We start from the raw sequence: 23,046 nt of genomic DNA on the forward strand, positions 1-23,046 counted from the left end.
AAAATTTATGAAAGTGGCTGCCAATCTCATGGTACTTTGTCACTGCTGTTAAATGTACAATCTTGTTTCATGGCAGATCTTCTTATTTCATTGAGCAAAGGAATCAGTAATGGCAATGTGGAGATACTTGAAGAGTGGGAAAATGTAATGAATTTTTTAAAAAGCCAAAGCCAGAAAGTTAGTACTGAATACTTCAAGATCTTTTTTTTTTTCTTATTATTAATTTTTATTATTTTTCGGAGAAGAGAAGAAATAGTGGCCAGATAGAACTTGATGGCATTGCCCAAGAGTTCATAGTTATCAGTTAACATGGGGTGTAAAGCAAGCAATTCTGTTGTTTTTTCTGAGCATTTCTATGCATTTTATTAACATTGTGACAGACTGACATCTGTGAAAGATGTACTCCATAGAATAAATATATTTTTCCAGCTGTAGCTGCAATTGGCATTATTTTTTGTGGACTTCTACAGATTATTTCAATTCTGTGACATGAAATGGATAGACTTAAAACTGGAACAAGTGTCAGTCCTGAGATACCTTTAGAGACGGGTCTGTTCTGGTAGACACAAATGAGATGTGGGCTAGTGGTGCTTTGGGAAGAAACCCACCAACCCTGAGTAGGTGCTTCTGGGCATCTTCTGATTATTGCAGTCAGCTGTGATTGAATATTCTCCATTACAGTGTTCCCAGATCAGCTTTTGGAGTCACTAGGGATAAAAAATGTTCAAGATTAGTCACATTAAACATTTTTTGATGAAAATTCATTTAAGGTTCCTACTGGGACATTTACTCTGGTGTACTCATGAGCAGTTTCACTTCTCTGATAGCTTTCAGAACACGCAGTATAGTAGTCTTATTAGAGACAGCAAAACAATCCATTCTTTTTTTCCTTTTAAATGGAATTTTACTGTGAAGTTCTATATCACATGAACAGAGCTTGGAAATTCAGTAAGCCATTGGGGCTACAATAACAGCATTTAAAGTTACCCTGGGACATGAAATGCAGTTACCTGCCAGTAGCCATTTCTACTATCAAGCATTTTGATCTTTTCTGCTGTGGGATATAAGCCTTCTTATCCTAAGACACGCTAGTGTAATTAGTCATAAAGCTTGCATAAAAAAAATTTCAAGTGCTTCAGGCACAATGAATGAGAAATAACAAATTTAGTGTTACAATTGTTCATAGTGATTTTTTTAAAATCTTGGTTTTTAAAAGCAAAACAAACAAAAAACCCACCTGGAAATAATGTTAAAGATCTTGAATTAAACATTTTCTGAGTTCACTTACTCATTCAGATTTTCAGAATGGTCACAACTCTGTCTCCTTATGCCTAGTATTGTAATACAGTTTTATTTGTATGGCCATATATTGCTTTTTTCAAAGGGGTCATACCACATTCAGTACAGAAAGAGAGAAAAATCAGGACCCATAAATATAACATCGTATATTTTAAAGTGCTTGTCTTTAGAGCTGAAATGCTATTCTATTCACATGCTTCCAAATCATCTGTTAAAGTTATTACACTGTAAAGCATCTACCTAATTTTTATTTAATCAGTACACTGGTATAATTAACCTTCTACAAATTAATCTTCAGATATATTTGTGAAGAATTAGCTAATAGTTAAGGATAAGGCTTTGGAATTTCATAGCCTTCTCAAGCAAATGAAAATAGCTCATGTTTGTTAGGCTGACAGCTGCAGGGAAGGTACAAATATGGTTTAGCACCAGTAGGAAGATTGAATATATATTGATGAAAATAACCTTGGAGTGGAATTGATATGATCAGCAAAGAAAAACTGAAAAGGATGAGATCATGTGGATCTCAACATTTCTAATATAAACATGAAAAATACTCGAACACTTAGTTGAGGCCAGCCAAATAGCCTGTCTTACATAAGCTCACCATGAGCTCTGAGTAATTCTCAAGGGAAGCATTGCTTTCTTAAAAGTATGTATTGGCACACTTGACCTATAATCTGCCTGAATATTTGAAAACTCAGGGTTAAAAAATCCTTGAAGACTCTAACAGTAGCAATGGCATCAGCACAGAAATTTCAACTGTAAAATTCTATTTGCAAACTAGTAGTTAACAGAACAGTACGAAGATGGTACTTTCAGAAATTCAGGTTTATCTCAGACACTTTCCACTACTCTAATGTCACTGTTAATAGTAATCACTAGTCAGTGTGAGCTGAGTGTGGATCCTCTAAATATCAATGCTGATCTCCCTGGCGTTATAAATGTAATGCAGAAAAAAATTAGCTCAAGGAATCCTGTGCTGTTTCTTTCTGTTGGCCCAGAATGTAAAAGTATATGATAGGTAAACAAATTCTAAACCAAAGGTGTGCTTTCTGGAATTCCTTTCAACACAGTTATTGTGAGAACTGCTTATTACAGCAGTAAGACGCTAGGAAGTTCTCAGTTTCACCCTGCCCACTTCTGGTGTTAAATGATTCTTCAGAAAAGGAAAACTTAAGAGTAGATATCGAACACTTTACCCACAACTGGAACAGCACTGTATGAAGTAAATAAAGCATGTGTTTATATAACAAGTTATCCCAAGGATAAATACGTGTTTAAGAAGGAAAATGAGCCTAATCTCTTTATTCAGGAAGACAGTACAACATGTACATGAATTTTGCAATTGAAGTAGTGTGTTAAAGTCTTCCATACTGTTTTATTGTATAAACTTATCTTTTAGGTACATAAGGGGTTTTTTGATCATCAAAATTCTGTATAAAATGCATTATGGAGACTTGTCTCTGTTTTAAGTAGAAAATGAACATGTGTCTTGAATTTTAGTAGTACAGGTTACATAATGGTTAATTGAATACAGAATTGTAGCACCCTACTGTGGCTTAGTTGTGTGTGTTGTGGCTTGAAGTTGGACAAGTATGTGTGTATGGGTATTAGACTTTTAGAATCTGCACGTGGTTCTGTGGGCAGCACTTAAAGCCTTGTGTAAAGATGAAGCTGAAACAATCATATGAAAGTTGTGTAACATTGATACATTATATTGCCTCATATATATACAAATGTATGTAAAATTATGTTATAAAATGAAATAAAATTAATCTGTAAGAAAATGTCCCACCGCTTAGAATTGTTATGTGCAGAATGCTCTGTTACAATTTTGGCATAACAGTGGCTTTCCTACTATTGGAAGCTGAGTACACTGATAACTTAAGCTCTTTTTTAAGCTCATACATAATTTACACATGCTGGTTTTACTGATGACTTCATAGGTTGATTTAAACAAAAACAGGTGTCACTTTGAAATTCCAATTTAAACTATTTTTGTGAAATTGCACTGTTCTGAATTCACTATGTGACACATACATCATAATAATAGCATTTCCCCATCAGTATGTATGGGTAAACAGCTGTAAAATATGTAAATGTTTGACTGTTTAAAAAAAGCGCACCAGAGGTATGACACATGTTCCATGTAAATGCATCTGTATGATTTGACATTCTACCACAATTCAGTGTCTAGGGAAAAAGCTCCTCAGGTCTTCAGTGGGTCAGCTATTCTTTCCACCCTTATTGGTATTTGTTTGTGGAATCACTATGCATAAACAGCAAAACAGTTCTCTCACTGGCTCATCTTAACTAGAGCATTACATTGTGTTCCTTGTAATTTCTGCCTATGTGCGTGTGATATTAGAGTTGATAACTTTTCTAAATAGAAGGTTTGGGAAATCTGGAGGTAAGGGAGGGGTGTTAAGGCTATACTCTGATTAAGCAATCTCTAGCCAGCACAGTGAAGTGAGTAAAAAGAGAGCGAACAGTTAGAAGACTAACAAACAGAAATAACTGAAAAATCACAACACTGTCTATTTGGAGGGAATGTAGAGTCAAATTCACTTCAGTCACTCATGGGAACTGACATTCATGTCTTTCTTCTCAGGTTGTATATAATCAAATACAAATAAGGGAATGGGGTAAGTGTATATCTGTCAGGGACTTTTTTTGTTTTGTTTTCTCCAATGCAAAACATTTGCATGTGTGTTCAAAGCCTTTGCTCCCCTTTAAGAAGCAGGGGGGATTTTTCAGGGACATTCTAAAATGTTCAAGAAAAAATTGATACAGTCAGGATCAGGGTCAAGCAACTCTGTGGATTTTTTGATGACGAAACTCAAACAATGTTAGTAAAGCATCCTTTTCTTCTCTCCATTTAAGCACGTTACCCATACTGCTATTGAAAGGCATAACAATTCATTACAGCCATTTAAAGTTTGCATTTGATTCCAGTGGGACTTGAAAACAAGAAGCTAAACTCTAAATATAAATTAAGTGGCTTAACTAGATTCATGGTAATGCAGTTAACTCTACCAAATCAAGCAGCACATCTACTTTGCTTTTGCTTTTAAAAAGTAGACTGAAAAATTCTGAAAAAAGTAACAAATGAACATAGTTTATTTAGCAATTATAGAAGACTATAAAATTCTTTGAAATCCTTGGAGACAGAACAACTCTATATAAATACAAACTGCTTCTCAATATACTATAGCTGCAGGCATTTTAACAATACCCTTTGTAAGCTGTCTTAGTGATTGTTTGTGTATCCATAAAGGTTTCACAATTGAGGCGGCCAGTAAATCAAGCACCCCCAAAAAAGTACTGTATTTTTCTCTTTGGACTCTGAAAAGATTTTATGGCCCTGAGCTCACCAGTAATTGAATGTCTGCGTGACAAGCAAAGGCTGCTGGTGCTTTTATAGGAACTAATTTAAATGTTACATTTACCCCAAAATGAATTATCATCTCTCTATGATTTAAAATATGGAGGCCAAGACTGATAAACAGCAGTGTGGGGAAAAATGTTGGAAAAACAGATTGGTGATCTGGCAAATGGAATTAAGATCAGTTCAAAACGTGTTATAGCTAGGGGAAAGCAGAGACTGAGACAAATGCATCTCAACTGCTGTGATGAAAGAGAATTGGCTCCAAAACCAAAGATTTCTGAAGAAGAAAAAGAGAAGAAGCTTTCCAGAAAATTCTGTAGGGGAAAACCTCTATGACGTGTTTGAAAAATAGTAATTTAGCTGGATAAAGAGACTGATTGAACCCACGCATTTAAACATTAAAAGTCCCTTAGCCTGACTGACTCCAGAGTTGCTGTGATACACGTCTTGGATACCAGGAATTGGTTCTGATTGTTGCGAGTAGCCAAGCCTGGTTGTACGCACAGGAGATGTGAAAGTGCTCTTCTCTGTCAGTGCCATTGCCTATGTCAGAAGGAACGAACAAATGACAGAAAAAGTACTGCAAGAAGGTCCTTTCATACCCAGTGAAACTGAGGTTTATAGAATTGGTGACATCCTTATTTCTGTCATAATTTTTCCCCCTTCAGAAGATTAAGGGAAAAAGATCTTGGCTTCATGCAGTGCTGAGAAGATTTTTAACGGTGATTCAGCATGCAGAGAGGGCTATGTTAATTTAGAACTTAATTCCATGACGTTCTTTCCTTTGTCACTGTTTACAGTTTGTTGACTTCCTTAGTACTTTTCAGTTGCTTCCTTTCAGGAAAAGGGATGTTAAGTGGATATACTTAGTAAGGTAATATTAATTTATTTTTTATGCCCTATTCTTCCTGGAAATGGTAAACACATTTAGAGCATTGCACCTAAGACTTAGTTTCATTTAAGGGAGTCACATATAGCTGGGAGGTAAAAAACCTGTGTCTATCTCAAGAATTTATTTTCTAAATAAGTAACTCTTCCAACTTAAGACTTGTAATACTATCTTAGGGAAGGGTAAAGTCTATTGTCTTGATCATGAAAGGAGTCTAGGTAATTACCTTAGGCAAAACACATAATTTCAGATGAGTGAGATCATGTAGGAATGAGTCTCATTGCCAGTGTATAAAGGCCTAATTCAGACCTCCTTGAAAGAGTCCTGTTGATAAAGTGGACAGTAGTAGTTGTATTTAGCTGGTAATACTAAAGTGTCAATGACAGTAATAATGTGTTCATCTGTGGCTGCAAGTTTGTGTGTAAAGATGCTGACTTCACTATGGGAGCATTCAATTCCTGCAGTAGTAACTGCAGTAGCTTCCATCCGCAGAAAATTGCTTGTGGTAGGCTGTGAAGTCATTGCTGCTTCATTATAGGTGAGATGAGCATTATGTAGAATGACTTTCTGTTCTAGATGTATGTCTGTGTCCTAAATGTGGCTTTTTGGCTTTTGCTCTCTTATCCCTCAAGTTAAAGCCTTTTGGGTCTAGATACGCTTTTGGTACCTAAGAATCTGGATAACCTGAATGAAAATTAAAAAAGACTTGTGGACCTGAATCCTGTGCTAGGTTGCTTACAGCTGGAGTTGTCTCCAGCCCCAAATGTGAAGCGTGGATGTGAACTTTCAAGCATGAGAATTGTGAAGAGCTTGAAGTTCTATTTCAGGAGAGGTGCTTCATTCTGAAGAAAACAGGCCATCTGGGTGCTAGTATTTTGCTTACTTTCCCACCCAGACCTGCAGCTGAAGCACTTGTCTGCCTGTCTATCCTTAGAAGTGCAGTCAACTAAGCCTTGTTAAACTCTGCTGCAAGATTAAGCTCCCTAAGGGGCGCTGCAGCGTAGTCATGGTGGGGTTTGGAACCCAGCTGTAGTGAAGAGTCACCCAGTTCCTCAAAGAAATATGTCGGAGCTCTAAAAGGATTTGAACTAAGCCGTCTTATGTCCTCAGCATTTCCTGTTTAATGGGTTGGGCACATTCCTCTTCAGTGTGCTGGTTAGGCTCCTTGCTCCATGCAGTTAACTCCTCTCATCCCCTGTAGAAGAGATGGAGAGACGGAGGAGTGATTAGTGGTATATAACTTGAGGCTAAAATTTAAGCTTTTTAGCATCATATCCATTTGTGGATCTAGTCTATATGTAACACCTTTAAAAGAAATAAACAAGAATCTGATTAAAAGAATTACCCCCAATAAATTTAATTGACTAGAATTAAGGCTATTCCATCAGACATCTCAGACCACATTTCAGTTTCTATTCATTTATTTGGATTGGTACCTTCTTCTGGAACATCTTAAACTATGCTAAGGTAAATGATAGTTATTTCTCATTACCTACTGCTGATTAGGGTTTTAAAAATTGCTTTAAACATGGAAAATGGCTATAGTTCAAGATAGGATGTTTATTGCCTGAGGGCTGCATATAGAGAATCTTTGTAGTGGTAAAAAAGACAAGGCAAAAGGTGATTCATAAAACCTGCTGGCAGAGATCCCAGATTTCAAATCTAGGTGTGATTTGTAAGTTATGTACTTGCATAGGACAAAACCAGTTGTAATTACTGTGAATTTCTCTGACTTGCCCTAAAAAGGCTGTATCATTAAGAGAATTTATCAGCAAAGGGCTCCTGGGGGGCATGTAAATAAAATTATGAATGTCTTTCAAAAGGATCTCTGCACTTGTACCTGCATGTGTTCCTTTGATACTTTGACATCCAACCATATAAAAGAAAATACAACAAGCAGAGAGTTTGTCAGAATCAGAACAGAGAGTTTGTCAGAATCTGCCAAAATTCATGAAGAATACCTACTTGAATGGAGCAAGTTTGCGGTAGTAAATTACTTTAAACAATACACCTTTTACCGTCATCTCTATCCTAAAGTAAGACTGAATGAACTAAAGAGTGCATCGATTGCCTCTCCTAGAATACACCAAAAATTTTGCTGTATTTTAGTGTTTTTTTGGGGGATGGTGATGAGGAAAACAGCTGAAGTCCCTCTTCACTCTGCTGTGACAGGGAGCAAGGAAGAGTTTAATGTGCTGATTATCTGTGATAATCAGGAGGGGAAAAGCCTTTTACAGATACCTTCTTTTCAGTTATTTTCTTCCTTACCTTGTAAGTATCAAGTCTTTGGGATTATTTCTCTGTCTATCTGTCAAGGATGCTGAAGAAGCAAGCAGGGCTTAAAATGAGGGTAAACAAACAAGAGTACAACAGAAACAAGAAGATAGCTCATTTCTGACTGGAGAGAAAAGATTGTGTTAGGAGCATCTAAAGACAGAAGGAGGAAATGATGTGAAGATGTAGTGATACAGATAATCAGGAATAGGTATATAGAAAAGTGTGTATAATAGCAATGATGGCACTACGAATGGCAACAAAAAGAAGCTGTGGAGATCACTGTTCAGTTACTGTTGTAATAGGTAGCTGGCTTGTGTTCTGCTCTTTGAAGCCCTGCTGATTTGCATGAAGGTAGTAGAACTGAGTGGCTTGAAAAGTGACAAAATATCAGAGGTTAAGCTGTATCAGACAAATACCTGTAAGATCATACAAATGCAACAGGAAGAAGGAGTTACAGAAATAACAAAAAGCATAAGGAATGCTGGAATGAATTACATGTCAATAATGCATAGCTATAGCTTCCTAGACAGCAAGTGAAATACAGCTTGACATACTGTCTTCTTGTTCCAAATGTTTGACTGGGTGGGTATGCATACATATACTTCACCTCATGCAGAACTGTGGGGAGTACATTTAAGCATGAGAAAAGCCATTGGATCTTGGATGAAATAAATCTGGGTCACCTTATTTTTAGTTTCATTGCCATTTCTCCCAGTGCTTGTGAAAAGAGAACTGGTTTGAGGTATGGAAGTATACTGTAACTAAATTTCTGGAAAGAGCAAAGATGTGCTGCCTTACCTGATGATAGGCATTGCATATTGAAGCCAAAAATGAAATTACCCAGCAGCTGTGCCTTGCCTTTTTGAATCCATATAGTTTTCGGACTTGTTTGTTCTTGTGACTGTTACAGAAAGAGTAAGGCTCATATTCTGCCTGGTTTTCAGATAGGCAAGATTTGAATGCAGGAGGTCTGAATGCAGAAGGCTTTACTCCCATACTTGAAGCAGAGTAAGGGCAGAGTTCAGTCCTGCTAGGGTCATGTAAGGAATATTCCATGTTTGCCTCACTGGGATGACATCCATATGGGAGATCTGTGGCCCGTTGACCTAGCCTGCAGACTGGTTCTGAGTATGAAGTATCAATAATGCACTGTTGGAGGAGAAAAATAAATTATACCAACAGAAGCTTTTTACATAAGCTGTATTAACTAATTCTGCTGCTCTCCCAATGCTGAGCAGACCTCAACTGCAGTATTGTTTAGTTTTGCACAGTGTATATGAAAAAAGATGAGTGAGTGGTATCAAAAGCAAAACAAGAAGGAATGGAGGTCTGCAAAACATGGCCTGTTAGACTGAAAAAGTTAAGATTGTTTTGGTCTGGAGAAAATGAGACTGAGGGACATTCGTAGCAGTCTTCAAGTATGTTAGAAATTAATCCACAGAGACATGAGGTTTTGTCAGAGTTTGCTGTAGATAAGGAAGGACAGTAATACACTTGAATTACAACAGGAGAAATGCTGGTGATGTATTAGGAATATCTTTATGATAAGAGAGGCTGCAGCACTGGAATAGATTCCTTAAGGAGGCTGTGGAATCTGCATAATAGAAAGGTTTTGAGAATAGGCTGGACAAACTTTCTGTGTAACACTGCTGTTTCATCCTGTGTTGGGAAAAAGAAGAGAGGGGAGATTAGGTAATCTTTTGGAATCTCTTTCAGGCCTTTCTATGCCTAGCAAGGGTTGTATTCCTCTCCATGTGTAATCTGTAATTTAGGGAACATCAGTCTCTGGTCTGATGTGAATCTAGGGTGTCTTTATTGATCCTTTTTTTTTTTTTTTTAACACACACTCACCACCACCACCACCCCCTTAGCATTAGTACATCTTCCAGACACTGATGTACAAGTTTCAACTTGTTCTGATCTTTGGGAACTAGGTTTTTGCCTTTTTTTGTTGTTTTTTTGTTTTTTTGTTTTAAACTGATGACTAAGTAGTGATAATAGAGAACTTCCTCATATATTGTCAGAAGTGTAAAAAGGTCATTCAACAATAGTTCTAAAAGCTTAACTATTTTATTTTACTTATGTGGTTGATTTTTGTACAGTGTCAGCTTTCCCTTTGGCTGAACGAGCATATCTAGTAAGGATGAAACCAGGTGGACTGGTGAAATAACTGGGAGACACCTGTTTTAGGAAATAAGTTGTTTCCTTCTGCTTCTTTCCTTTTTTTCTGTCAGCATTTAATTAAGAAAAAAGAGAGGGAGTTGGTCATCTGGAAATCTAAAACGTTGAATGTTTTTGCTTCTGTTTAAAAGCTTATCAGCTTTAAGTTGAGAAGATACATTTTCATTCCAAAGTTCTCCTCATGCATCATGATTATCATTTGAAAACATTAAATTACCTAAAATATTCTGTTGGTTTGGGGAGGATAATGTAATTTGAAGACAGAATCTTCAGGTCTGATGAGATTCTGTGTAGATACACTTCTACGAAAACATACTAGGTTCAGTGTGGAAGCAGGGTGTCATGAAAAGAGAGTAGTGTGTATCTTGTAGTTCTTGGAGGTACAGATGGAAAGCCTACTTTGCTTAGTTTTGTTTCCTCAAGTGATTTGCCTCAGGATATTTGTCACAAGTGAAGGTATTAAGAAAAACACAAACCCCTCTAAAAGTAGTCAGAAAGAAGTTTTGTGCAAGGATTATGGGAGAGGTATGTGTAAACTACCAGCCGAGTCCACAGTATATACCACTGCTTGTGATTTTTATTGTGAATACTTTTGATTAGATCATTGTGAAGCACAAAACCATCTTATACACAATAACACAATTTTTTCAACACACTAAAATATTTTCTTCTCTTTGCCCTGCTTGACCTATGAGACAGTACAGCGTAGTCATCTTTTTAACTGAATACCAGTTCTGCTTTCGCTTGTGTTGCTAGCCCATTGTCTTCCCACAAAACAGGGATATGCCACAAATCTTCTGAGATCCGCTACAGCTATTGAATACTGTCTAGCTAAATCTTAGCAGAAAGCTGGAGTTGTGAGGGCAGCCATAAAACCAAGAAAAAGATGTGTTTGTAGAAGTTCTTCTAGAAAGAAATGAAGGCTGAGTAGCATTTACAGACAAAGGGACCCGGGAAGTTGAGGATAAATCCTTCCCCTTACACAGCTCTGCCCAAGCATGGCTGTGTGAGCTGTTGTGACCAACTGGACCTAAAACTTGTCACCTGCCTTGTCTTAACTCATTCACTTTTTCTGCTAATGCAGAAAAAAAAATCAGTTTGTCATGATGGACAGTGGGGGCAGAAGGAATACTATGAAGAAATTCTTTTGCTTATATTTTCCATTTCTCCTGCAGTTGTTGCTAAATCATAAATTTATCATAGCAGGAGCTTGCCACATTCATAATATTATATCATAGTGACTACAGAGATGGAAAGAAAGTCAAATACATGCAGTGCCAATTTCCAACTAAAATCTCATCACTTTACCCAGGCATCTTCCTTTTTTGAATCAGGCTCAAGAGAGTTTCACAGATTTTGGAAATTATGGGTACAGTCTTCCTCTGATCTCTTTTGACAACTGTATCTAGGAGTTCTTAAGCGTAAGTGAACCTGGACTACAAGGCAGGATGATGGTGCAGTTGGCTGTCCTTGTGAATTCGCTGCGTAGCTCAGGGATGAAGCTTTAGCTGCTATTAGTTATCCTGATTGTCCTGTCTTTATTAAAACAACAATCTGAATTTATCTCTAGTTCTGCCATTTTTTCAGTAGCATTACTATTTATTCGGTGCTTGTATCTTCTGCTTTTGTTGTCTTTCATTAGTCTCCTTTATTTATCTGGTCTCACATTTGTATTTCTTCAGTCTGGTGTTATACTTAACAGCAGAGTGAGGTGTTTCATTTCCATATGTTTAAAATTGGTTTTGAAGAGTTTATGATACATTTCTGTCTACATATATATATTTTAAAAAAAATTATTCTAGGTATGTTGCAGTGCTGTAGCACCATCGTTTTTTTCCAGAAATGAATTTGAGATAATTGAAGTTACAGATCTTGTTGTGTCTCTGTCACAGTGGTATCATCAGTAAAGCTTCTGGAGTTTAAAGAGAAAATTAATGTGTAAAAATGCAGTGTCCTTCTTTAATATGAACTAGCCCAAAACCAAAAGAGGTCAAGGCTGTAGCAGCAATGGGCTTTTTTCTAGATTGAAATTGTGGGGTTTAGCATTAATACTGCCAAACCAGCAAAGAGGTATTGAAGGATATAGTTTCTTATTTAGAATTAAATCACCCTGTCTTCGGAGAAGAGAAAAAACCCCAAAACTACAGAAGAGAAGAAAGGGAGAGGATTCAAGTAAGTCCAAGAGTCTAACCTTGCAGGGTTTCTGCCAAAAGCTTCCTTTAAGGAGAAGGGTTTGTGGTCTGTTTTCAATTTAAAAGTGCATGTATTATGCTCACTGTTCAGGTCCCTAAACCTTAGGATATGTGAGGATAGTACTGTCTTTTTAGGTACAGCTACAGAGAAGGGTGAAGATAATGTCTCTGCCTCATCATACACTAGTCAATTTTCAGCTCAGATGCCATCATTAGCTTTGTATCCTTCCTAAATGTCTCCAGAAGACTTGAGGATGTTAAAAGCTGTGGCCTGCTAGGCAAAGAGAAGAAAATTAGTTTCACTACAGTTTTCATAAATCCGAGAAAGATAGAGGAAATCTTCCCATTTCAAAAGAATATGAAGCTGTTTTATTTCTGGCTTTTTGCAACTAGTGAAGTGGGAATGTCCTGAGAGTTGAATTTGTTTTATAGCAAAAGCATTGCTGAATAACGATTTGAATATTGGTAGGGGTAAGGGCTTATGTTGTTTTTTAGACTTCTTACTTTTCTGAAAACCTGCACTTGGGTATTCTTTCATGGATGCTCTTTACCTATGTTGATACTGGCCTGTGTTTCTGTAGGTACTGTTCAACTGCTGTTTGTATGTTACTCTCAAACGGACATGCTAACATTTTCTCACCCTTTCAGCCTCATACTAAGGCGTCTCTTCTACCAAAAAAAATTGTGCTGCAGAATTTTTCTGGTAAAATCTAAACTGTGCGATAAAAATTATTTTTAAAATATGAGGGGGTTTTGTTACAAACATTATGAACAAATTTTGCTACAGCTCAGCACTATAGTACAGAATACTATGAAGGAGAGTTGTTTAGTTCTATCTATACTGGCAAAGCCAAATTTTTAATATTTTTTTTTATTTTTTTAATTTTTTTTTTTAGCTAAGCTGGAAAACTTGTGTGGGTCCCCCAATACTGGTTTTTACAGTGCAGGCAGGACTGACTTCTGTGACTCAACTAACAGTGTTTTTTTAATTAGATCACATCCTAAAGGAAATATGTTGCTAAAACATCTGAAAATATAAAATGTATTGGACTTTTCTAGGAAAAAAAAAATATATATATATAACTATATAATATATAATAAATACAATAAATACTATATAAACAAATACAAAGATGGCAGTATTGCTTGTGAAACTGCTTAACAAAAGGAAAGCTTAGAAGGTTCTAGCTGCAGTAGTTTACAAGGCACTTAGGTCTGTTCATTGGGAAAGGTGTATTAATAATTTTCGTAAGAAATGCTTGATATCCAGGAATCCAGGGTATCTTCTAAATCTACGACAAATCATAGAGAATCCCAGCCTTTAATTGAAGTATTTTATTCCCATGTCTGTCTGAGCTCTGCTTTTTCTAACTGTTCTTTAGGGAAAAAAAGGTGGGAGCATCTGTACTACAGCTGCTGTTCAAATAGAGCAATGTCTTTACTGTAGACAAAATAGTTGGCCCAATTTTTTTAATTTATTTGTTTATGAAGAGCCAGAAATAAGAAGGCTTTATATTCTTTTGAAGTGGGAAGATTTTCTTCAGATTTTCAAAAAAATGTTTGTCCAGAGGGTATTTCATAAACTAGGTTAGACAACTATCCAGAAACTTACTTATTTCTATGACATGAGGAAGAAGATTCTTCTCCTTATGTGCATCATTTCTTGGGACACTTGAGTTTGATATGAAAGTATTTATTAATACTTTCCACAAAGATGCTGTGATGTATTTACAAAAACTTGAGAATTTATTATTAGTAAGTGTGCAGAGGACAAACTGTTTTCTTTTGAAATAATTTCAAAAAGAATCTGTTCTTTTCCCCTAATTTTCCTAATAAGTGGTTTTAATCTCTTTATCTTCAGCTGTTAGATGTGGAGTCAAATACATCTGTTCTTAAATCAAATTCGGTAACAAGTTCTTCTAATTAGCTTAATTCAAAATTAGTGTTTGCTCAGTCTTCATTACGTTCAAGTTTTTAAAATTACTGTAAGGAAGTATGTATATATATAAAAAAAAAATCTACCCATTTTTTATCTTTGAGCTCAGAACGAGTATGTTTAAGCATTGATACTTACCCTTTCCTATGAGCTATTTATTACTTAAACAAAGGCTGACAGCAAAGCTCAGTCTATAATATGTAAATCCTTGTAGAAAAATAGTGCCAAAAAACTGTGAAAAAATGGGTCCAGGCAGCTGCGTCACAAGGTTTGACCACTTTGGGCTGGGGTGCCAGGAGATTTGAGACAGATGTTTTCAGACATGCCGCATGCCTAAAACATTTCCAGGGGTCGAGCTACAAATAGTGACTTAATAAGTGCAGAAACAGGAAAAGTATGCAGGAGGACACAAGAGTTTATTCACCCCTAGGTGCACAGACAGCCTCTTTACATTACATCTGCCTGTCAGGGTTGGCTATTTAAGTTGTCATGCCCTTGGTATTGCTCTTTGTCTGCCTGTGAATAAAGTGCAGCATTGTGATTACTAATCCCACTCCAGTGACTTGACTTTAAATGTGGTTTTGGAGCAGATCCCGGAGTTCTGTTTGCTAAGCTTCCTACTCCTGTTTCAGAGACACCACTGGAGATCTATGAGAGAGAGCACTGCAGACTGCCCTCCTCCTGTAGACCTGTCGCCTTTCTCTCCCTCCCCGCCTTTTTTTTTTTTTTTCCAAAACTTTTTGAAGGAAATCAATGGATACCAAAGTGATCTGTTTGTTTTTCTTTTTTTCTTTGCCTCCGCTGACAGTGGGAAATCACACCGGTCGCATCAAGGTGGTCTTTACACCCAGCATCTGTAAAGTGACTTGTACCAAAGGCAACTGTCAGAACAACTGTGAGAAGGGAAATACCACCACCCTCATTAGTGAAAATGGCCATGCTGCTGACACTCTGACAGCCACTAACTTCCGAGTAGGTAAGTACCCTGAAACTGTATTTGTCCTTAACTGTCCTCTCTTGACTAAAAGAGGGAGGAGATGTTTTGTTATTAATACCAGTTGTGCATCTGTTACTCTTTGTTTGGAGGGCTGTGCTGAGTAGGAACCATTGTATGTTAGACAAGCTTTCTGGTATCCTTCGGAAATGTTCCCAAAAGTTCCTTTTGTGTCATAGAAAAAAAATTCCCATATTTTTCATCTGAATTTTCAGCTGCAGGGCTACGACATGCTAAGCTGAAGCTTCTGGTAAAGTTCATTCTTCAGAGTTTGTGTTGGTAAATAGAGAAAATGGCAGATTCCACAAAAAGTTTTGGTTCCCCTTTTTGCTTGTTGAATAGGTATCAAATGCACATAAAATCCAGCTAACACAGTGAATCTAGCTTCAAAAAATTATTCAGGAGTTCCTTAAAACTACAATCCTTTTAAAGAATTTATCAGCTTAAAACTTCTTCTTATGGCTGAGAGTAAATCAGATTTCATATTTGTCATTTTTTAGAAACTGAAATAACATTAAGTCCAATTGAAGTTATTGAAGCCAGTCATTTCTGTTAATGTTTATTCTTTCTGCTTGCTCAGTAAGAGTGTCAGCAGTATGCCAGTCTAAACCCTACAACTGCTTGACTGTGTTGCAACAAATCCTGAAAGCTATCTAGGATAATGATTAGCATATTTTAACTGTACGTTATATGATGTTGGTAGGAATTTGTGTGCAAGTATTAGTCTTGTAAGCTAGGAGAAATGCAGATATATGGATACATACCTCAACACTTTTAAATTTGTTGTTTCACGTTATGATATCCTTAACTACTCTTTGAAAGTATTTTGTTGTTATCCTGAAAATATAATAGTATCATTTTAAACTTGTAAAATTAATTATTTTGCCTATTTGTACTCCAAGAATGCCAGATAAGAACACTGTAATTTTAGTCTCCATCTAGTATAAACATAATGACAGGCAGTGATCAGGCTGGCCAATACTACCGTTTTTAAAGTGCACTATATTTCAGGCTCTGAGAGGGGGGGAAAAGCTATTCCAAACTATTCTTATTTTCATCCGGACAGATGATACAAAGAGCAGTTCCCTTTCTTTAACACTCCTACTAGAATATCAGACTGGGTGAAAGCTCTTGAAATTAATAACACATTCCTTGATAATATGCATGTTTGTAAAAATACATGGTTTGGACTCATTATAATAAAGCCAGTGTTTTAAAATAGCAATACAGCACACTTTGTTTGCTTTGAGGCATTAAAAAAGAGAAGGATTTTGTAAAAGAATGCTAAATCAAATACTTTAAACTTATATTTACTGTCAGTACAGATTTTTACTAATGTTTTGGCAAGAACCACAGCTTTTTTGTTTAATTTTCTGGCTACTGTGAAAGGATAGGGTTATTTCCCCCCCCCCCCCATTTGACCTAATTTTTTACTGAAATTATGAAATGCTGAGAATAGGCAGTCATGTAATTTGTCTGCTATGTGAATCTGTGCTGTAACGTGACCTTCTCTCAAATACTTGAAAACTTGGAGAGTGGAAATCGACCTGTGAAGACGTGTTCTACACCTTCCTTCCTGGCCTCAGGCCATGCAGCTCATGATGCACCATGTACAATAAGCTGCTAGAAATATTCAACAAAAGCATTTTATAATAATTTGATAGAAAGATAGAGGAGTGTTATGTTTTAAAAAGTACAAAACCAAGTTGCTACACATTTATAGGGATTTTTAACCTGCCTGTAGCTATCTATCTTCCCTGTTACTTTCAAAAGACCACAAGTATTCACCACATCTCTTAAGTATCATCATTTTTACAGATGAGGAATAAGAAAGAGGTCTGAACTGTGACTTCAAGGTTTTCAAGTGAAAAATAAAAATGCTGAGTGAACTTCTTAATAGCCAGAGAGGAGAGGTCCTACACCTGTAGATTGAGTTCTTTCACTGAGCACAGATTTTCAGGAGCTTTTGAATCAGAGTTTAAAATCTGTACTATTGAAATAATTTTTTTATCTGTTTGCTAAGTAGTGCCTCTCATAAGCTTAGGCTTGTCCTGATAGAGATGTATCCTGATACATAAAGCAGAAGTAATTTGGGTCTTCTGAGATCATTTATTTTTGTTATATTTTTAACATCTGTATTATGTTTTGCTTGTGCTTGTTTACTTACTGTTTATCCAAAATGCATGGAAATTCTTACTCTGATCATTTGGCATTTTGAAAGTGCAACCATGAAGGAGACTGTTGTGTCAGAAAATACATACTTAAAGCAGCAAACAGCACTTTTTCAGTATGTTTTTTAAAGTATTTGTTCTTCCTAAAGCTAGAAAAGATAAGTTCACATGCTGTATTTGGAAAAGAAACTTCTATTACTAATAATAGATACCTACTCTGAGTGGGGAAATTAGGAAACTGCTTTAGGTTGTTAGACCTAAATGTGTTTCTGTAGCAGGAGCAGCATTCTAGTACACAAGACTGAGTTTAGATTCTCTGATGACAGATTGTAGTTTGCCACCACTTTGTTTTGTTCTTAATAATCCATTTTTTCTAATAATGAACCAAGAGTAAAGGGTTTTTTTGTATAGGTTTTAAACTTTGTGCTGAACTTTGCAAACACTTTTTATTTTCAGATTCCAGTGCCTGTACTAAAACCACTAAATTTTTTCCATGGTTTATTTCAGATTCTTAAAATTTGCTCAGTTTGTCATTTCAGCTGAAACTTGGTACCAGTGAGTCCAAGCAAAGAACAAATCCTGTTTCCTGGAAATTTTATTAGATAGGGATAAGCCATTAAAAACAAAAACCCACAACAAGAAACAGATTGGGGGAAATGTAGTTTTTCAGGTAGCTGAGATTTTGGCTCTTCTCACAAAGAACTCTAGCATTTCAATTGAAGGTGATGAAAGCTTGGTATTTGAAAGGAAGGATCTCCTTGATTGCCAGTCTGCTTCAGTGAAACTGGGTTTTTTTTGCAGTTTCATTTTGTGAATGGGATATGTTGCACAGTCAAACTAACCAACCTCCAATATTTCATTGGCTTGGAGAATGAAAGCATTTAATCTGAGTGGAAGCTTCTGCTGAATAGATGATTCTCATTATTCTATTGGACTGATGCATGTGCAGTTTGTATGGTATTTCAGTCCTGATATATCTACAGAGACTTGTAAAACAGGGTCAGTGTATGTGCATAGGAAGGGATGCATATAGAATGTGAGGTTTCTCTCTCGTTCACTGTTGAAGTTACTGAGTGATGTGTCCTATTTCTCCTCAAAATTATTCCACATTCCAAAATACCTAATTTTGAAATGAATTTTCTCTCTGTAAGGAGCAGAAGGACAAGCAGAAGGACAAGTGACTAACTTGTAACTGTAAAATAAAGCAGCAAGGAATTAGGAAATGCCCAAATTAGGTTCTACATGCTCTTTAATTTTTTCTCTATTGTGCTATGTATTTAATTATAGATTTACATTCTTATTTTTTCCACAGGATCCCCGCCTCATTTATTGCACAGGAATGACAGAACTTGTAAAGGAAGTAGTCTTTTTAATACTTAGGTTTATGTTCACTGTTCATTTGCAGCCCTGCGTCTCATTTAAAGCGATTCATTCAAACTGTTATAAATGAGAAGTTAAAAAGAGTTGCATGCTATTCAGTGGGAAGTGCATATCTTTCTGTAGAAATTCTGTGACTGAGCAGTTGAGGGTATCTCTGTCAAACAGGGAGATAGCAGCATTCTGCAGCTGGAGAGTTTAGGAATTTTTTCCCAAGGCCATAGGAGATGATTGTGGCAAAGGTGGTGATAGAATTATTGCTCTACCACTCCCCTTTATGCCAGTCTTTAACGCTTATCAGTATCTCTTCTTTTAACATTCCCATCTCCTTTTCTGATCCCTTTTCATATAGCCTGCACAGTTGTCCTTCCTCCTGGCTTTGTTCTGTGCAACCATAGTTTACTTAGGCTGTTATTGAGGATGAAGGAATATTTTGATGTGCAATTTTTTTTCCTTGGAAGGAGGACAAATTTTGAGTAACCTTGTATTTCTTGGTTTTTTGAATTTGAGTGAAAGTTAAAGTGTTTCTCCTACAACTTCACTGGTCTTTATAGTGAGTTGTTAAGTTGAGAATGATGTCAAATGTGTGTGCTGTGGCCTGCAGTCCATGTGAGTCAATCTTCCTTGTGAGACTAGAAGAGAATGAAAAGATGTTTGTCCATCCTCCTTTCTTCTCATCCATAAAAGGTCCATTTGTCTCTGGTCCTATACATGTAAATAAGGATCTGTTGGACATCATTTGGTGACATGGTGTCATGGTGTCTGAAGTGAAAATGTGTCTGGTCCTGCATATTTTGAAGATAAGTTAAACTTTCAGCATGGATCAGTGATGTGCAGATCCTGTACACTACTGCAGTAATGCCCAAATTATATTGCTTATTGAATTTTGGCACTTACCCTATTGGAATTTTGTATCAAAAATTTTTCTTGTTTTATTGTGTTGACTCTGTACAAACGTTTTTGGATAATTGAAGTTGTCCAGAAGTTTTCAATTATGTATACACAGAAACTTCCAAGAAGCATAAACATTTTACTCAAATTTTACTTGGTCTTCTGTTGAAAGTAATGAAAGAAAATTTCACCAATGTATTTTAAAACAATAGGTTATTCGAATGGATTTTACTAAAAAGACTCATTATGTAGTTATTATTCTAACAGAATTTCCTATCTAGGAAAGAGTCTAGAGAGCATAGTTATTTAGAACTGTGAAAATGTAAAGCAGTAACTTTTTAAGTGAAAGTTGGCAGAACTTCTGAATTTTATTCTGACATACATGATCATGATTTTCTATCAGTGCTGTAGAAGGTAACATTGCTTTTTATTCAAACACTTCTCGCCAAATAATTGTGTTGGTTAAAAATAACAGTAAGCAAGCCAGCACATTTTTATCTGTAGTTTGTATATTACAGGAAATCCAAGAGCAACAAATGGCATTTTCTTGATGCCATTTGCTATTTAATAAAGTTGTTGTTGCTTTGCTCCATATCATACATACTACACACATCCTACTACATTGGAGCACTACTGTAAGACTGTGCCATTTGAGGAAGATTTTTTTCAATATCATTTGGTAAGAGAAGGCATTTATTGTAAATAATACTGGAGGGCAAGTTTGATGATCTGTAAAGGCATATAAAAGACCAACAGCTTATGGAAGTATTTGTGTAGATTTGTGAGAATTTACAGACTGTTCTGGCAGCTTGTGAGGTGTATACATTCAGTTTTCTACCCCTTATATTTTATTCCTTGTTATTCTGGGTTTAGCAAAGGTTGCTAGAATGGCAACATGTTAGAGATGCTTTCTTCTCTATTGTTTACTGCTTGGTGAATGGTGTCAGCCTGAGTAAATGACTCATCATGTCTGATCTATGTAACTTGTGTCCCAGCAAAACACTATTCCTATGGTTTCAGCTGAGATTTAGCAGATGTACATGTAGCTTCTCAAATGGAAGATTTAAAATAATTGATAACAAATGCAGAGATTTTTTAATTCCTTTTGGTAACATAACTGAGGAGAATTGCTTCCCCCCCCCCCCCCCCCCCCCCCCCAATGCTTTGGTTTTCAACTTGATTATGTTCTATCAGACATTCTAATTGATGAGGAGCTTATTTCTGGAATAACTGCTTAGCTCCAGAACTGTGTATGATAATTCATAGTCTATTTTTAGTAGTTTTTCTCTGTGGGTAAGAGTGAAGTGTTACTCTGAAATACCTTGGATTTTGCACTTAAAGTTGACATAGTATCCTTTTCTGAAGTAGTTATGATGTAAGAACCTTGCTATTCCCCCCGTATTATCAATTTAGCCCTTCTACTGTCTCTATACAGGCTACCCTGTAACCTTATTTGGTAAAAGTTTTGTTTCTACTGTTCCTGCAGTAATTATCATTTCTGCCTTGTCAGGCTTTATTTTTTAATGCTCTTTTTTCTGCCAGATGAAATTTTGTTTTTCTTTTACCAGACACTGGCAGACACTTGAAAATTTCAGAATTCTCGCACAACTTGGTTAAAAGATTAACTTTTTAAACTTTTTGCAACAGCAGTCAAGGAAGTTGATCAGTCTGTCAGAGTGTGTGTGTGTGTGTGTGTCAGGAACAAAAAGGAAAGGATCAGGACATTAGAGTTTATTCACTGCTTTAGCTGGTAATTTGAAATTTGATCAGTATAAATGATGACCATACTTGAAATATTTATTCATCCAGCAGCATTGTAACAGCTGTAGCAAGATGAAGGCCAAGTATTTTTCCTCAGACACCAGACTGAGTAGCTAAAATAGAAAGAAGGACAAATAACAGTGGAATGATTTTTATGAATTGTTTTGCATCTCTACCTTATAGAAGATACTAAGAAAAAGGTATTTCACAGCCTGAAGAGCCAATGCAAAACAATTTGGGAGGAACCACTTATGTGCATGAATTTAACAGATATTCCTTTTTTTTTTTCAATCTCCCTTTGTTCTGTAAAGGAAGTTTGAGCAGCCAGGAGAATGAGTTAATTTACTTACAATCCAGGTAGTGTAGGTGTTCCTAATCTGAACCACTAGTGGACTAAAACTCTAGACTGTAATATAAAGGTACCACTCTGTAGTCTGAGCAGCGCTCAGGGTTTTAATGTGTTTTCAATTATTGGCCACCTGTACTCAGATTACAAACAAAAATTCTATCTTAAGGGTTTTGTTGTTATTGTTGGTATCCAGATCTGTTCAGAAGGAATGCTTTCTTTTTCCCCATGTATTTGTCAGTACTTGTCATCAACAAATAGTTCTGGTTTCCACCATAAAGCTTACAGCATCTGTGAGATCTTTTTTCATAATCTTAAAATAATTATTCAAATTTGACATCTCCCCTCTTATTCTAACAGAGGCCAGATGATAATTTAAAGAAAATACATTGTTCAGCCAGATGATTTTAATGAGGTTGAACTTAGAGAAGGCTGTCAGCAACTAATTTCCACTCCCTTGCTCACCTTAAGGACTTTAGATCATCACTGCAAAGCAAAAGCCCATCTGCTCTCAAAGCATTCACCAAACTGTATATTATAGAGAACACAGTTTTTGGATGTGCAGTCATAGGAAAAACCACAAATGGAAATGGTACAAAATCCACACCTGCAGCCATTCAAAAACACATGGAGTATGTTTCCCTCAAAGTTAAAGCAAAACAGAACACAAAGTTAAAATGCATAATGCTTTATTTTACTGTATATGGTTTTAATTTATAGGGATTAGTTTATGTACATCTGACTTGAAGTACTGTAAAAAGAGAACTAAGAGTGCATTTATTTGAATGATTACATTGTTGCATATTCAAATAAACACACTACTTTGTACAGCTATAATTTTGTTATTGCTAAACCAAATGTCTTTGCACATACCTCACTGAAGATGAAGTATATGCCAACTTTGGCTTAAAGAAAAAAGTTGCCTTTGAATTATGCAAGCACAGGAGAGTCTGACAAATTTCTTTACTGGTAAAAATATGGCATTTATCATGGATAGATGTCTTAGCAAATGGGTTTGTATTTAATATGTCATTCTGGAAATAACACAATCAGAAGGAAGCAAGCAGCTGTCACTGTTCTACTGATCGCAGTCTTTCCCTGTTCAGCCTCTCTACAGTCTATTCCGGTTTTGTTTATTCTACTGCCCTTGCACAGTGTAGCCTGTCTAACTTTCACCTATTCATTCCACCTATAATTATTTCTTAGATTTGAGTATCACTGTAACTCAGAGGCCTATTTTGTTGCATAGAGGCACAGAGATTTCTGGATTTTTCTTTTGGAACATGAACTATATCTTCATTATGCACATATTTAAATTCTTTGAGTTTTCTATCTATAAAA

General features: G+C 36.2%; 1 protein-coding gene across 7 annotated transcripts in view; it reads left to right on the forward strand.

The window, feature by feature from the left end:
* LTBP1 (latent transforming growth factor beta binding protein 1) overlaps positions 1-23,046 on the forward strand; it is a 226,182-nt gene that overhangs the window by 70,954 nt on the left and 132,182 nt on the right. For 5 of the 7 annotated variants that reach the window (XM_074896941.1, XM_074896937.1, XM_074896939.1 and 2 more), the window contains one exon: positions 14,974-15,141. In XM_074896941.1, the coding sequence (XP_074753042.1) occupies positions 14,974-15,141 (168 nt within the window). Of the gene's footprint in view, positions 1-14,865; positions 15,142-23,046 lie in introns of those variants that run through there. The other 2 variants (XM_074896943.1, XM_074896944.1) reach the window with 1 other exon arrangement.

Source organism: Athene noctua, chromosome 1, assembly GCF_965140245.1.
Source record: "Athene noctua chromosome 1, bAthNoc1.hap1.1, whole genome shotgun sequence".
NCBI lineage: Eukaryota > Metazoa > Chordata > Aves > Strigiformes > Strigidae > Athene > Athene noctua.